The sequence below is a fragment of the Suricata suricatta genome, chromosome 10 (assembly GCF_006229205.1).
Source record: "Suricata suricatta isolate VVHF042 chromosome 10, meerkat_22Aug2017_6uvM2_HiC, whole genome shotgun sequence".
Taxonomy (NCBI): Eukaryota; Metazoa; Chordata; class Mammalia; order Carnivora; family Herpestidae; genus Suricata; species Suricata suricatta.
The window spans coordinates 17,187,579-17,204,653 of record NC_043709.1 but is presented as its reverse complement, the minus strand read 5'-3'; the positions used below and the strand labels follow the sequence as shown (position 1 = coordinate 17,204,653).

Below are 17,075 nucleotides of genomic sequence, written 5' to 3'. Positions count from 1 at the left end.
CAGAAACCTGGCGGACACTCCCTTAACCTAGTGATGGTAAGAAGGATACTGCCATCTCTGGTACTTCCCAAAATAACCTACTACCAGACAAACCTAGAACATGAACAGTACAAGTTTCAAGGTCAAGATCAAGGACCAAAATAAATTGATGGAGACTAAGGAGACGAAGCACCTAAGTGCATTCATTACCTGGATTAAACTAAAACTTTAAGTCTGGTGTATAGTTCATGGTTCCTTGACTTTGCACAAACACCATGATGTACGAGGTCGACATCCATGGAAACCAGGAGAAGGTACACGGGGACTCTGTACTCTTTGCAGTTTTCCTGTACGTCTCAAGTTATTCCAAAATAAGCTGTCTCTTAAAACACCCATAATTCCACAACAGAGATAACGATAGATATTGAGTGATGGTCCCATTTAATCTCTTTTGAAATGTATTCTTATTTATGAGAAACCGGTTTCTGTAATTTCACTAGTGGTATAGCCATCTGAAATGGCAGTCTTATTTTTAACTGTGGCTAAGGAGAGAAAAAGTATGTTCAGAGGTCATGTATGTATGAGAAAGTTCTGTGGGAACTATACTATATTGTTTTGTGGGAGACTAAATTTTCCTGATAATCTAGGACCCTTTTCTGGGCTTCTGGTATCACTGTTGGTTGTATGCTTCCTACGCCTCCCTCCAAGCTATTCTTCTAGGGTTAATTTTTAATAATCACTTTAATGGCCACGTTTCTTGAGCATGTATCTTTTTTAAAAATCTTTTCCTTTGTAAGAAATAAAATGAGGGGGGCGCCCGGGTGGCTCAGTCGGTTAAGCGTACTGCTTCAGCTCAGGTCATGGTCTCTCAGTTCGTGGGTTCAAGCCCCGTGTTGGGCTTTGTGCTGACAGCTAGCTCAGAGCCTGGAGCCTGCTTCGGATTCTGTGTCTCCCTCTCTCTCTGACCCTCCCCTGCTAGTGCGCTCTGTCTCAAAAAAAAAAAAAAAAAAAAAAAGGAAGCAAATGCAAGTTTGGCATCCTCATCCGGGAAACATGCTATAGTCAAAGTATGGCTTCTTTTTGTGATACAGTGTTATATTAGCTATTAGTTGTACTAGTTTCCAATTTTTTGGCCACTATGTTACCATTTTTAATAAAGATTGTTACATAAAAATTAAAGCCATCACATTACACTAAATATCTGAAGCTTTTGCTCTTCAGAATCCTCCAGTTACAAATTCCGAGTTTTCGTTGCTTCCAGCAGGAAGCTTAGAAAGCATCATACTCTGTTTTTGGAAAAACCAGCAGCTTTGTCCTGTACACCTTGCACAACTGTTTGATCTAATTTAATTACTAAACAGCTTGCAGCTGGTCTATCTTGTGATGTTTATCCCACAGCTTTATTAAGGAAGAATCTAGTACTACTTTTTAATTTTTTGCTTGTATTTCACTGATTGGTTCTCCAGGAAGCACTAGAATGGAGTGTAGTATACAGGATGTCTGCTAAGGAATGCGCTCAAATCAGCACTTGTGTAAGGGAGGGAAATGGGATGAAGCAGAGGGAGGTGAGAAGCCATGCACGTCCAGAGACGGCCTGGCCCCAGTCAACCCCTAGGGAACTGAGCTAAAACGGGCCCCTCAGAGTTGTGCCTAATGGTAGGAGGTGATAAAATCCCTGCAGAAGCCAAGACAACTGAAGGCTGCTCAGTGACCAGCATTTTCTGCCTTTCCTCAGGGCATCTATTACTGCATTACATGGCCACCATAATGTATATTTTTTTCACAGTAGGGGTCCACTTCAAAAAAGGAAGAAATACATACTTTGGTGAAAGCCACTTAGAATCCTTAGAATTAGCACTTTACCGGGGTGTCCAAGGGAAGGGGGGGTGCTTAATTAGTTAAGCGTCCAACTCTTGGTTTCACCTCAGGTCACGATCTCAAGTTCGTGAGTTCAAGCCCTACATCGAGCTCTGTGCTGAGAGCTCTACCCGCCCCCACTTGTTCAATCTCTCAAAAATAAACATTTTCTTAAAAAAATGCAGAATTCCAAAAAGCTTCTTTTTGGAAAAATGGCCCTAAACAGAAAGCCAACTGCTCTATCACTTTTGTCCTTTTTTATATAGACTCAGAGGAGTCTATAATAATAAATAATAAAAAAACAATAAATTTTGTCCGTTATTCACAGACTCAGAGGAAGACTTGAAATGTTTGTATGACCTTCCTAGGGCTGCCATGACAAAGTACCCTAACTGGGTGGTTTCAAACAACAGACATCCATCCCCTCGCGTTGCTGAGGGCAGAGGTTCAACGGCCAGGCTGTGTTGGGAGACTGGCTAGAATCCCTCCATGCTTCTTCCTGGCTCCTGGTCGTGGTCCACCGTCCCTGGCGCTCCTGGGTCACAGCTGCATCACTCCAGTCTTTGTTGTCACCTGGCGTTCTCCCAGTGTGTCTGTTTTCCTCCTCTTGAAATGACACCAGTCATGTTGGGTCAGGTCCCACCAACCCACCCTAGTGCTCCCATCTTAACTCGGTTATATTTGCAAAGACCTTACTTCCAAATAAGGTCATATTCACAGGTATTGGAGGTTAAGACTTCAACATCTTTTGAGAGAAGACAATTCACCCAATAACAAAGCTCACTTAAGCTTTTCAGTTATTTTAAAACAGATTTTATAAGAATAATTACATGGTAACATGGTTTCCCAAACTTGCAGCAGTCCAAGTGACATCTTTTATAATTTTGTCAATACACAATTCCGAAAGAACTTCAAACTTTGGGGCGCCTGGGTGGCTGAGTCAGTTAAGCATCTGACTCTTGATTTACTCTCAGGTCACGAGCTCTCGGTTTGTGGGATCAAGCCCTGCGTTGGGATCTGTGCTGACAACACGAGCCTGCCTGGGATTCTCTCTCTCCCTCCGCCCCTCAAGGACCCTACTTGCACGCATGCACACTCTCTCTCTGAAAAATAAACTTAAAAAAAAAAGAGAGAGAGAAAACTTCAAACTTTAAATATTTCAACTTAATTCAGTCTAGTAGAAATAGCACTTTTCGATTTTAGAGAAATATTAACTTCATACCATAAGTTTCATTGCCAATGGCACTTTTATTATAGTTAATTGAGAAATTCCCATTATGCCATGATAGTCAAGCTTCCTCAGAGAAATAAACCAGAATCATAAGGGTTTCTTTCTCCCATGATATTCGAGACTATCTATTCAACCATATTCAAAAAGCTGATGATACAGACTTCGGCAGTTTTCAAGAAACATTGGGCAGCCCATAATTAAGGCTCAGTGCATTACTTAACACCTGAGTACCTCCCCTGCAGTTAGCATTGCATTCAGTGTTTAAAGACTAGCAGTTTGACTCAATTGACTTTAAAAATATGTATTTAATACTTAAAATATTCACGGAGTTTCTATTGCTGAGAAATTTGAGGTTCGTGTTGTCTCTTCTTCAGTCCCAAAAGCTCCGTTTTGAGTTCTCCAGGCTTTGGTGGAATTTCAGGTATTGTCTATCAAAACAAAAGACAAAAAAACACAGATGCTGGTGCTTTCTTAGAGTGTAATTAAACGTGACCTGAAAGGCATCAAAGAAAGTAAGAAGTAGACAAGAACACAAAGTCCCTGTGCACTCAATCATAAATCCTGATTCTGAGGACTTGTGACTCATCTAAGTCCCTTTCTGGCCCACACTTGTATGACTGTTATCCAGGCTGCATCTTCAGGATGACAGGACTCACAGAGGGAGAGTTTATATCAATATTAATTGACAGATCACAATCTGAACAAAGCTTTCCACATTTTGAGAGTCATTCCACACCATTTACTGACTCTCTACCATGTGCCTGGCACAGAAAACAGGCATTAGAAATCAATTCATTTATTCACAAACAGTAAGTGCCTCTGGACGTTGTACGTAAGCCAATTTGACAATAAATTATACTAAAAATAAGTGGCTACGATGTGTAAAGTGTAGACGGAAAAAAACCAGAACTGATTTCAAGAAAAGTGGTCGGGGAAAAGCCTAAGGTGACTTCCTTTTTTTTGGCAACAGCTTTAGTAAGATATAATTCACACGCCATACCATTTGCCTGAATTACAATTCAGTGGCTTTTAGTATATTCACAAAGGTGTGTGTCCATCACTACAGTAAACTCTGGAACTTTTTCATCACCCTAAAAAGAAACCCTGTGCCCATTAGCTGCCACTACTGTTTCCCTTCAATCCTCCCCCACACTAAGCCACTGCCCTGGGCAACCATTAATCTACTTTGTGTCTCTACAGATTTGCCTATTCTGGACATTTCATATAAATGGAATCATACAACATGTGGTCTTTTGTGACTAGTCTCTTTCACTCGGCCTGCTGTCAAGGTCTGATCCATGCTGTCAAATATATCTGTACTTCATTTCCTTTTAGGACAGGATAATCTTCCATTAAAAGGATAGACCACATTTTACTTATCCGTTCACCAGGTGATGGACATTTGGCTTGTTCCCACCTTTTTACTCTTATAAATAATACTTCTGTGAGCATTTGTGTCCAAGTTTTTGTGTGAACGTATGTTTTCATTGCTCTTCGGCTAAACCTAGATGTGGAATTGCTGTCCTGTGACTCTATGTTGAACTGGTTTAGGAACTGTCAGGCTGTTTTCCAAAGCAGCTGCACCATTTTATGTTCCTGTCGGCACTGGAGGGGGGTCCAGCTTCTCTACACCAACTCTTGTCATGAGCAGTCTGGTTTTTTGAATTAGAGCCATTATAGTGGTTATGAAAGTGGTATCTTACTGGGGTCATCACCTGTATTTCTCTTTTGGCTAACGATGCTGAGCATCTTTTTATGTGCTTAAAGGTGACTTCTGAACCAAGGGAGGAGGGTGAGAAAGGCAGCCATGTGGATATCTAGGAGGGTTTCAGGCAGAAGGAACCACAAATGCAGAGGACCTAGGGCAGGAACGTGCCTATGTGTGCAGGGAAAAGCAAGGTGGTCAGGACGGCTCGTAAAACGTATTCGACTAGAGGTTAGGAAGAGACAAGGACAGAGGACAAAAGGGGGTGCAGAGATGCAAAACCGCTGGAGAGTTCTGAGCAGAATGACATGCCCCGACTCAAGTATAAAAAGAGGCCAATGGCTTTACTGAGGAAAGACTGTGGGGGAGCAGGGGTGGAAGGCAGAAGACCAGGGAGCTGACAGTCCCCGCGGAGGGGGGTGACTAGCAGTGGCTTGAATGAGGTGGTAGCAATGGAGGTGGCTCGTCACAAGCAGTGGGATTCTGGATGCATTCTTCAGGTTGAGCCAATGGGACTGGTTGTCACGCACAGTATGAGGGAGTCGTTAAAGAGGACTGCTAGGTGGGGGCCTGACCAACGAGCACAGTGGAGTCACCATCCACTGTGATAGGCAAGACTTCAAGGCCGGGTCTGCTGGGGGAAGACCAGGAGCTCAGTTCTGAACGTGCTCACTGCACATCCAAGTGCAACTGTCCGTGAGGATTCAGAGGCATATCTACTTCTAGCAGCTGTCAGCTTACACCGCAAGGTCCTGAGGAAAGGGACCACACGGGAACCTCCTCATTTCTTACAACCCCATGCGGTTATAAAAAGCAGCAAAAACCGTGCTGAATGAATAAATCATTGCTCAGGACCCTTATAAATCCATAAGATTACAGAGGAGTAAAATATTTATGTAAATTATTTTATATAAAATATTATTCCAGCATAATTTCAATCACAGCAGAGGTTCAAACACCTTGATCTGGTTCATTTTACTCTTATCTACTAACAACTAATTAATCCTGAAGAAATAAAATCACTTAGGAAAGAATATGGGGTTTCGGGCAGGGTCATAGGAGAGGTAGGGACATGTTTCACAGCAAAAATCTCATTCTGAAGTGAAAACTTCCAAAAAAAAATTCAGTGATGGAAACTGAAATAAAAGCCAGACTAACTTGTCTGACAATTTCCTACCTTAAATCTAGTCCTAGGATGTTGACATTCCAATCCCTTTAGTATAAGCAAAGAATGTAACTTCTTTCATGTTCATTAAATTGTGAAAACTAATTAACTAAGAAGGGCTCTTTTTACCCCCAGGTCACAAAAGGAAATTATATGGGGGCGCCTGGGTTGCTCAGTCAGCTGAGTATCAGGCTGTTATTTTTGGTTGAGGTCATGATCCCAGGGTTGTGGGATCGAGCCCAGTATCCAGCTCCATGCTGATCTTGGAGCCTACTTGGGATTCACATTCTCTCTCCTCTCTCTCCCTCTCTCTCTTCCTACCTCCCTCTCATGCCCACTGCCCCTCTCCCTGACTCACATGTGCTTTCTCTCTCTAAAATAAAAATAAAAAACAAAAAAAGGAAAAAAAGGAAATTATATGAAATCACAAAGCCCTATAAAATACAATAATACACTACACTGTACCACTGGCACTAATATAACACTCTGTTAACTAACTAGAATTAAAAACTTTAAAAAATAATAAAGTACAGTAACACCATATTTCAAATTTCTACAAAGTACATACAACCACCCACTCACACACACAGGCACACATGTGCAGTAATTTGAGTCACCAATACAGTACAAGGCTAAAATGGCAATTCAACTTTTATTAAAAGATAGCATTTTTATTTACTAAATACATATTATATATTATATATAATTATCACATATATTAAATATATTGTGTCAAATATATCATTATAAATATATATAGTTAATATATTAAATATATTACATATTATATATTAATATACTATAATGTATATAACTTTTAAAAGACTAAAAAGTTTACCAACATCAAAATTTAACAATGTCAGCAGAGGTTCTAAATAGCAGTCTGTGTGTACGCGGTTGTGTCTGGAGACAACCAAAAATGAGCACTTTAACATGAGTCCTAAGACTGCATTTTTTTTTTTTTTTTACCAACCATGCCTTTGATAACAAATAGATTATAAATTAAGGAAAGCAGAACCAATAAAAGTAATGCAAAAGTAAATGAAAGTGCAAAGAGAAGCTCAAGCAAAAAGCACACTTTGCATTCCAGCACGGTGTCCACCTGAGCCCTGCCTCCATTCCTATTGTGAGGAGCCAAGCTGGACAACTCAGAAAAGCATCCTTAACGCTGCTGCCTGAAGACAACGCCGAGCGAGGAGGCAGCCATCAGGGTGTCTCCTGCTCTGGGCTCCACCCAGACCTTCTAGCTGTGAAGACTGAAAGACTCCTACAAAGGCTGTTACAACAGTGACAGTGATTGTGAGAACAATACCAAGAGACGCAGCTAAAGAACATAAATCCTTTAAATATTAGTAAAGCATCCAGCATCCTACACACAGCTGGCCAGCCCTGGAGGTCAAGTCCCTAGAGAGGTACCCTACTGCTGACGTCACTGCCCAATCAGGATGAAGTGGCCAGAGACGCTTCGGTGTGGTCCTCTCCTAGAGATTCTGGCTTCATGCTGCCTCTCCTCAAGGTCCAAGCAGCAACCCTGCACATTCCCACTTACAATGAGATGAGTGAATCAAAGGTCAATTTTTTGGTCAATTTCCCAGGGTCACATAACAGGCATTCCTTCCTCGTAATGCCTGTCTGATGTCGTTTCCTCATGAATTAATGACTCAACTGCATTTCTGTGGAAGGTTCTAACACCTGCCTGTCTCCACTAAGTATCCTTGATGCATCCCCAGAACTCAAAGGAAGAGCAGTCTATGGTGGTAAGAACCAGCTACTTCAGCACTGTTTGCACAAAAACTAGGTACTCCCAAAATGTCACTAGGAGACTAATTAAATAACAATAGGGAACACCCATATTATGTATGAAATGCTACTCAATGGTCAGAAGGAAAAAAGGCTATTGATATAAACATATATCTATTCATATAGATTTTCACCAAAACAAGCAAGTTATAGAGTACTGTGTATATGAACTCCCATTTACATGGAGTAACTGTGAGTGTTTATTTCCACAAGTAAAAGTCTGCAAGTATATACACTCATCAAAAAATGGCAGACGTGTGTGGAGCGTACAGGAGAAAGGGGGTCTTAGTAAATGGGAGGGAGGGATTTTTACATTCTCCTCTACATGCCTGAACTCAAGCTGAAGGTTTCACATGGGTGTTGTACTACTTTATCAACAGGATCAAAGAAGAGAAACATTAAACAGAAAGTTTGGGCTTCAAATCCTCATAAGCTACGTGATCTTGAGAAATCACGTTCACTCTTCTGAACCTCGGTTACCTCCTCTGAAAACAGGAATACCTACAAAAACTGTAACTGACAAGTAAATGAAACTAGAAACACAAATAGTGGGTTCTCTGCGTTATCTGTCGAGAGTCCGGGCAGAAAGACAGTTCCCTACGTGCTGCTCCAAACCCCTCTATTCACACCTGCAGTGGAACACCAAGCACACACTTGTAATTCTTTCCACTGTGCTTCCTTGCCGCCACCTCCGCAAGACCAGAACTTCTCAAAAGTAACTGTAATTCCCAGTTCTAACTCAATGGATGCTTATTATAATTAATGTATATTTCTCCCTCTTTTGAATGCCTATATTCCCTCCTTCTTCAGTCATCAAATATTTATTGAGCATTTACTACATTCTAAGCTCTTTCCTAGGTGACTGAGATACAAGGGGAACCATGCAGGCCCAGTCCCTTCATGAAGATGATATTCTAGTGGAGGAAACAAAGAACAAGTAAACTGACAAAGGAATAAAATACTTGCAAAGTGTCACGAGTCCCTTCTGGGAACAAAAGACTGAGACAGAATAGCACAGGAGCAATCCTTCAGGAACTGTCCAAAGGACCCTCGTTGCTGAGCAGAGACCTGATATTCTGAAGTCGGAAACCAACCCCAGATCTGGGAGGAAAACATTCCAGGATGAGAAAAAGCATGGCCTTGAGAAGGGGACAGGCTTTATGAGTTTGAGAAACAGCAAGGAAGCCAGTGTGGCTGCAACAGTGGGAACAAGAGGCAAATGGCAGATTAAGGCCAGTGGCAGGCAGGTGACAGGCTAAGACCCGTATAAGACCTTGTTAAGAACAGGGCATGCCTGCTCAGATTCTGTGTCTCCCTCACTGCCCCTCCCCCGCTCGCTCTCTGCTCTGTGTCTCAAAACAAAATGAAGACATTTTAAAAAATTTAAAAAGCAAACAAACAAACAAAGAGCAGGGCATGCATTGTTCTTAATGCAATGGAACGCTTTAGGTCCAAGCAGAGGTGCTTCTAATTTCGTCCTAAGATCGTTTCCGTTGCTGGGAGGAGAATGGAGTGGTCCAGCAGCCAGGCCCGCGGCCCCTCCTGCACTCACCAGGTCCGGCCGGTAGTACCGGTGCACCACTTCGGCCCCGGCGCACATGGCCAAGAGGCTGGCGGCGAACATTTTCAGGTAGGTGGCCCAGGACACGCCCGCGGGCATGGTCGGTGGGCTGGACGGGGAGGAAAGGCGGGCGGTGTTACAACGCTCCCTGCTCGAGAGAAACCGGCCACCGGGTTCTCTCCCACCCCGCGCCCCGGGTCCTCAGTTACGAAAGGAGTGCGCTGAGGGGCCGAACGCCCGCTCCACGCCTGAGAGCAGCCTTCCCGGGGCTCTTAGTGTCGGGGCCGGGCCTTTGGAACTTAAAGGCAGATCCCGCGCACCAAGTGGAAGGCCGACACCCGGTGGCTTCCCCGCGCCCCTGTCGCCTCTAGCAGGAGGGAAATTGCACACTGCACGCCCCACTGGCCCTAACGGCGCGCCCGAGAGACCTTACCGCGCACTGCCTCGCGTTCCGAAGACTGTCCGAGCTCGGCCGGAAATGCGCCGGGGTCGGAGCTGACAGCCCGCGGGCGGAACCGAAAGTACAGGGCCTAGGAGCGCCGTCGGACCGGAAAGTCGGGCGCGGGCACGTGACCGGGCAGACCTGGGACTTCCGGCCGGTGCGGTTGACTGGTTTCTTCTCTTTTCCTTCCTTCGTTCCTTCGTTCTTTCCTTCCCTTCTCCCTTTCTTCCTTCCTCCCTTTTCTTTTTTTCTTCCCTTCGCCCTTTCTCCCTTCATTACTCTTCCCTTTTTTTTTTTTTTAATTTAGTTCCCAGTGCTTTCCCAGCCCCACGCTCTTGTCGGGCTCATTACTCTTCCTATAGTAAGATCTGCCGAATAGGCAGATGTCGAATTTCGAGCTCGGAGCTGGCAGGATTATTGTCCCTCGTTTGTCCTGTCACACGCCCAAGAAAATTGCTTCCGTTTACCACCTTTTTAGGAACGGGTGGAGATTGGCATGCTGACCAGTACGTGCTCAGATGAAGTCACCCTCCAGTGAACATAGTTAAAAATGCGCTTTGTTCTTGTGTCCTTGGACCCGAAGGAACACACATTCACACTGCTGTTTCCTTGGGCTGCGCTGCCACTGGGAAAAAAAAAAAAAAAAAACCGAAGTCGACATTATTTAATCCTTGCATATTCAGATTGTGCTATGGCTATGGATTGATTTTTGTTGAGGAAAGGTTAACCCAGGACTATATTCTGAAACATGGTTGTGTACATAACATGAATCTTCGTACACTCACCATTTAAACACTTAATTGACATAAACCACATATTTTAAATACGCAATTTGATGAGGTCTGGCATGTGTGCACCTGTGTGACCATTACTACGATCAAAATAATTAACGTATCCATCACACCCAAAGTTTCTCTGTGCCTCTAATTTCTCCCACAGTCTCCTCTGGATCAACCACTGATTTGCTTTCTGTCACAACAGATAAATGTGTATTTTCTAGAATGCTGTGTAAGTGGAATCCTGTCATACAGTATGCACTGTCTTGGTCTAGTTTATTTCAGGCAGCACAGTTATTTTGAGATTCATCCACATTGTTGCATGTATCACCAGTTCACTTCTTTTTACTGCTGAGAGTACAATTACACCACAATTGGTTTATCCATTCACCTTTGGTGGACATTTTGGTTATTTCCAGTTTGGTGCTTATAGGAAAAAAACTTTTATGAAGAGTAAAGTGTAACAAAAAAAAAACTTATACACAGGCCTGTGAACCTATGCTCCCATTTCCATTGAATACTTTTCTAGTAGAATGGTTCAGCAAATAGGTAGTACAGTCAACTTTTCAAGAAATTGCAGGGCACCTGGGTGGCTCAGTCAGTTGAGCATCCGACTTCAGCTCAGGTAATGATCTCACGGTTTGTGGGTTCAAGCCCCGCGTTGGGCTCTGTGCTGATCTCTAGCTCAAAGCCTGAAGCCTGCTTCAGATTCTGTGTCTTTCTCTCTCTGCACCCCCTCTTCCTCCATTCATGCTCTGTCTCTCTCTCTCTCTCAAAAATAAATGAAATGTAAAAAAAAAAAAAAAAAGAAATTGCCAATCTGTTTTCCAAAGTAGGTGCACAGTCTCACATTCCCACCAGCAGTGCTGACAGCCCCAGTTTCTCTCCAACCTGTCCCAGCACCTGGTCTGGTTAGTCTTTTTAATTTTTAGGCACTCTAACAAGTTAGTAATGGTGTCTCATGACTAATGATGCTAAGAATTCTGTTACATGCTTGTATTCTCTGTGGTGAAGAATCGGTTAAAATCTTTTATCCATTTTTATTGTGTTTGTTTTTTTATGAGTTTAGTCATCTTTATGTATTATGGATATGTCTTTTATCAGAAAAATTCGATCTGCAAATATTTTCTCCCAGTCAATCGCTTATCTTTCCTTCCTTTTCCTTAAAAATCTTTTGAAAAGCAGAAGCTTCTAATTTTAATGAAGTATAGTTTTCAACTTTCTTTCTTATGGATCATGCTTGTTGTGTGCACAGGTCAAACACCCAAGAGACTGGCCTTGCCTGCCAGCAGCAGAATTGATTTCCTACCCAACAGTCTAGCTCCTTACTTCGTGAGCTCGCCACTCAAAAACCTTCACTTCTCCTTAATTTGCACAATATTGTCCCCTAATTCATTCATTTAAAAATACATAGGGGCTACACATTCATTCATGTTATTTTTTTTAATGTTTTAAATTTATTTTTGAGAGACAGAGCAAACGGGAGGGTCAGAGAGAGAAGGAGACACAGAATCTGAAGCAGGCTCCAGCCTCCGAGGCTAGCTGTCAGCACAGAGCCCTACACGGGACTCACGCCCATGAACCCCGAGATCATGCCGAGATCATGATCTGAGCCGAAGCTGGATGCTTAACCAATTGAGCCACCCAGGTACCCCTCATTCATGTTATTTAGTTAACATGGGTTTCGAGTTAGAAAGGAGCTCTGAGGTTATCTCATTTAAATAGACACTTCAGAAAATTACAAGTAACTTTATTTGTTTGGGACCTTGGTTTGCTCTGTATCTCACATTCCTATCTCTGATAAGTGAAAGCTACATCAGATTACAAACATTAATCAAATTCTTGGCATATCTGTTGCAAATGTCAGTTGTTGATTAAATTCCATATTAAAGGTCAGAAGCTTTTTTGTAAAAACAATGCAGAAATACTTTAACTTCTATTAAGATAATTAAATTCTTTCTAAGAATATTTTTAAATTATACATTCTTATAAACTAAGAAAATATACACTTTTTAAAATTTTTGAGATGGAATACATAAGAAATTTCAGGACAAGATCTTTAAGGCAAGACAAGTACTGCAAAATACCAGCTTAGCACAGCTAAAAAAGATTTGGGGGGCACCTGGGTGGCTCAGTCAGCTGAACGTCCAACTTAGGCTCAGGTTATGATGTCATGGTTCATGAGTTCTAGCCCCACATCAGGCTGGCTGCTGTCAGTGCAGAGCTCCCTTCAGATCTTCCGTTCCCCTCTCTGCCCCTCCCCCACTGTCTCTCCCAAAAAAAAAATCTTAAAATAAAAATAAATAAAAACGATTTGGGTTCTTTAAAAAACTGTTAAAAGATAAACTAGTAAGATTCAGTTCCACTGTAGAGAAAAACTGTCTTTTATATCTTTTGTTTTTGTTGTTTTTAAGGAGGCTCCATGTGGGGCATGGGGCCCAACTTGGCTTGGAACACTGACATCACAACCTGAGCTGAAATCAAGAGTTGGACGCTTAACCACCTGAGCCACCCAAGTGCCCCTGTCCTTTCAGTTTTCTGCCATGAATCCAAAATCATTTTATGCAGTGCCCAATTCCCATTCATACTGTGGTCTATCAGTAATAGGCCCTATGTGTGTGTGTATCTCGTGTCTCTCCTCTTAGAAGGACACCAGTCGTTAGATTTAGGGCCCACATTAATGCAGTATGACTTCATCTTGCTTTGATTACATCTGCTGTGATCCTATTTTCAGTTTTTTAATTTTTTTAATGTTTTTTATTTTTGAGAGACAGAGAGAGAGAGCGTGAGCAGGGGAGGTTCAGAGAAAGATGGGGACACAGAATCCGAAGACAGACTCCAGGCTCTGAGCTAGCTGTCAGCACAGAGCCCGACATGGAGCCCAAACCCATGAACCGTGAGATCATGACCTGAGCCGAAGCCGGACGCTTAACCGACGGAGCCACCTAGGCGCTCCTGTGATCCTATTTTCAAATAAGCCCACATCCACAGATGCCAAGTGCACACAAATGCGAGGGAGACACTATTCAATTCAGCACAAACTCCTACTGCCTACTCAAAAACTTCAAAAATACATAATAAAAGTTTAAACATTAACTGGAAAAAAATGTTCAAAGGCTCATAAATTTTAAGGAAAGTCAACTCTTTTGAACCCTAAAAAATCTCGTATCCTCCCCTAAAATGAATGTTCATTAAAGCCCCAACACACACATTTTTTTTCTAAATCATTTGCTTGGAACATGTAGTGATTACCCCAGGGTGACACCAAAAATATTCCATTTTACAAAATATAGTTTAAGTATTAACGACCTGTAATAAAAGGCTGAGTAAATACAGGAGAGAGTGAACCACAGGTCTCCTCATTTGCTCCCTGTCACTTGTAAAATAAGCTCCATTATAATGGCTTTTCAAACTTCCTTTGTGGGGCACCTGGGTGGCTCAGTCGGTTAAGCATCCAGCTTCTGCTCAGGTCATGATCTCATGGTGAGTTCAAGCACCACCCCTCCCCCCACCCCCGTGTCAGGCTCTGTGCTGACTGCTAGCTCACAGCCTGGAGCCTGCTTCAGATTGTTTCTCCCTCTCTCTCTGACCCTCCCCTGATTGCACTGTCGCTCTCTGTCTCTCAAAAATAAAAATAAAAAGCATTAAAAAATTTTTTTTAATTTAAAAATTAAAAAAAAAACTTCCTTGATTGTGAATCACAGTAAGAAATACATTTATAGGATCATGGTACATATGTGTGTATATGCAAGCGAAACAATACTTACCTTTATTATAAATAAACACTTTGACACTTGTTAGTCTGTTGTATTTCTCCTTAATGCTTAATTAATTTCAGGACCCAGTTGTGGATGAAAATCTGCAGTTAAGGAGGCAAGCCTGTCAGGTTCTCCGCAGGGAGAAGAGGCACTGGGAGGAAGCGGGAAACAAAGTGACATGACTTGACCTTCTTTCGCTGTTGTCCTATCATATAAGGTTTCTTTGAAGTAGAGACATATTGGGGCGCCTGGGTGGCTCTGTCGGTTAAGTGTCTGACTTTGGCTCAGGTCACGATCTCATGGTTCATGAGTTCAAGCCCCACATCAGACTCTGTGCTAACAACTCAGAGCGTGGAGCCTGCTTCTGATTCTGTCTCCCTTTCTCTCTGCCCCTCCCCTGCTCGCTCTCTCTCTCAAAAGTAAAATTTAAAAAAATTTTTTAAAGAAGTAGAGACAGGGATGCCTGGGTGGCTCAGTCAGTTGAGCAGCCGACTTCAGCTCAGGTCATGATCTCACAGTTCGTGGGTTCGAGCCCCATGTCATGCTCTGTGCTGACAGCTCAGATCCTGGAGCCTGCTTCAGATTCTGTCTCTCCCTCTCTCTCTGCCCCTCCCCCACTCACACTCTGTTTCTATCTCAATAATAAATAAAAACATTAAAAATTTTAAAAAAGAAGTAGAGACATATTTGGGAAAGATTGGAGGAGGACATTTCTCCTAGGCTTTCCCAACCTCTGGTAGGCAAGGCTCACAAACACAAGTTTGTCTTCCAGATTCAGATTCAGAGGGTTAAAAAGAGACTGGTAGATAGGAAGGACTTTGCTGCAATTGCTTAACTATTTCCTGGTTTGATGTCCTGCTCCCCAGTATCTCTACCAGGAAACTCTTCCTATTGCAAGGTAGAACTGGGCAGAGGCCGCTGATCTGCTGAGGTCATGACTGGAGCTGGGAGACCCAGGATGCACTTGCACCCCACAGTAACTCCACATGCGTGAAAATGTTGACAAAAGGTTGCAGCTCTTTATACACATATTTATTTACCTATTTTTAATTTATTTGAGACAGAGAGAGTGGGGGAGAAGGACAGAGGGAGAGAGAGAATCTCAAGCAGGCTCCATCCTCAGTGCAGAGGCCGACATGGGGCTCAACCCCAGGACCCTGGGGCCATGACCTGAGCTGAAATCAAGGGTCGGATGCTCAACTGAGCCACCCAGCCACCCCTTTACACACATTTTTAGTCACTAGAATTCTCTCTCTGAAAGAACTGAGGTAAGCTACCTGTTTTAAAACTTTTTTGGACTGTGGTCCAGAGTGCTTAGAAAAACCAAAGAGAGAAAGAGTGAGAGTGAGAGTGAGAGAGAGAGAGAGAGAATGGGCTGTTGTTCATTCATTCATTCATTCAACAAATACCCACTATCTACCGTGAGTCAGGTTCTGAGTACTACCTACTAATGGGCAGAACATCTGTAATAGATCTGAAAAGTTTAAAAATATTAAATGTTTCATTTAAGCAACTGACATGATACAAATTAATCATTCTGTTTACTCATGAAAGCCCCGTGGTGGACCCCAGAGTGAAGACACATGAAGCACAGAGCCACAGTCACTTCCCAGTCCATGTTACCTTAGTGAGCAATAAACCACTGAGATTGAGAGAAGACTTCCAACTACCTCCATTTTGACCACAGTCTGTATTTTCTAATTAAAATTTTCTTTTCAGTTTATCTCTAAATTCAGCAGGCAATGCATCCCATGTTGGGAACCAAAAGTACCCCTCAACCAGTAAAGGCTGCCCTGATGCCAACAAGCTCTTGCACTACTGAGGTGAGGACAATGATCAACCTGCCCTTGTCCCACATTTCCCTAGTATAAACCTAGATGTATTTTCAGCCCTTTGAGACACCAGCCCGCTGTCTTCCCGGTGTGGGCCTCAGGGAGATACATTGTTTCACCACCGTTCCTAGCTCTACAATTGGATTTTATCAGCGGTTAAATGGCCTAATCTAGTCGGTTTGGGACCCCTGGAGCTGGGTGCTTTTGCACCACAGCGCTCAGATTACAAGATTTTGGGGTCATTTGTTACCACGGTCTAACTGGGAAAAGCTAATAAAGCAGCCATGTTTTTCATCATGCGAACTAGAGAAACAGAAAAGCCTATCCCCGTTAAGAGTTAGTGAAGTCCTTGTACAAACACCTCTGACAATTTGAAAAATAATGAAACTAAAACCAGCCGTAAGAGCCATTAAGAAATAAAACAGTGGAGCTAGTCTGTAACGTAATAAGGGGGGCATGGTACTTATATGGCACCTATCCTACACTTAAAACGTTAATACTTTTGCATATGCAAATGAAAGCAGACAACGGTTCCCGTAAAACTTTACATTTTACAAAGCAATTTTTATTAGTTACCCTCATTTTACGGATTAGTGCTCAATGGTAAATTGATGGTAGGGTGACCTCAACTCCCAGGTTTTCTGACTCCAAAGTCTCTTATTTCCCCCCACATTACCCTTGGAAACGGATACTTGATAATTCAGGCAAAACACTTTTTTAATCGGTATAAAATTTGGGGTGGAAAGGCCTGGATAATCCCGATAAGCATAACCGTCTCACCTATACATCGTCCCCATAGGACATCTCCCTCTCGTCACCCCCCGCCCCACTCTCTCACCAGCGACGAATCTGGGCGGATAAAAAGCTTGCATCACCAGAGCCCTCCTCATCCCGCCCTTTTTTGTCCTCCATCCTTCCCGAAAGGCCAAGCGGCGACGGAAGCACCAACGAGAGGGGAGCGGACGTGAT

General features: G+C 42.8%; 1 protein-coding gene across 2 annotated transcripts; it reads right to left on the bottom strand.

The window, feature by feature from the left end:
• Nucleotides 1-3,064: 3,064 nt before the first annotated feature.
• On the bottom strand, nucleotides 3,065-9,842 carry C10H12orf73 (chromosome 10 C12orf73 homolog). Of its 2 annotated transcripts, none has more exons than XM_029953589.1 (3): nucleotides 9,732-9,842; nucleotides 9,290-9,407; nucleotides 3,065-3,495 (listed from the first exon to the last, which is right to left on the bottom strand). In XM_029953589.1, exons 2-3 carry the CDS (start codon nucleotides 9,395-9,397, stop codon nucleotides 3,400-3,402), a joined length of 204 nt encoding a protein of 67 aa, XP_029809449.1. In that variant the 5' UTR covers nucleotides 9,398-9,407; nucleotides 9,732-9,842; the 3' UTR covers nucleotides 3,065-3,399. The 2 variants fall into 2 exon arrangements, with proteins under 2 accessions (XP_029809449.1, XP_029809448.1); XM_029953588.1 differs by lacking the exon at nucleotides 9,732-9,842 and adding an exon at nucleotides 9,619-9,721.
• Nucleotides 9,843-17,075: the final 7,233 nt, after the last annotated feature.

Coding starts and splice junctions, on each gene's coding strand:
- C10H12orf73 (XM_029953589.1), bottom strand. CDS start 9,397: ATGCCCGCGGGCGTGTCCTGGGCCACCTACCTGAAAATGTTCGCCGCC. Junction 3,496..9,289: donor GGTACTACCGGCCGGACCTG/GTGAGTGCAGGA, acceptor TTGTTTTGATAG/ACAATACCTGAAATTCCACC.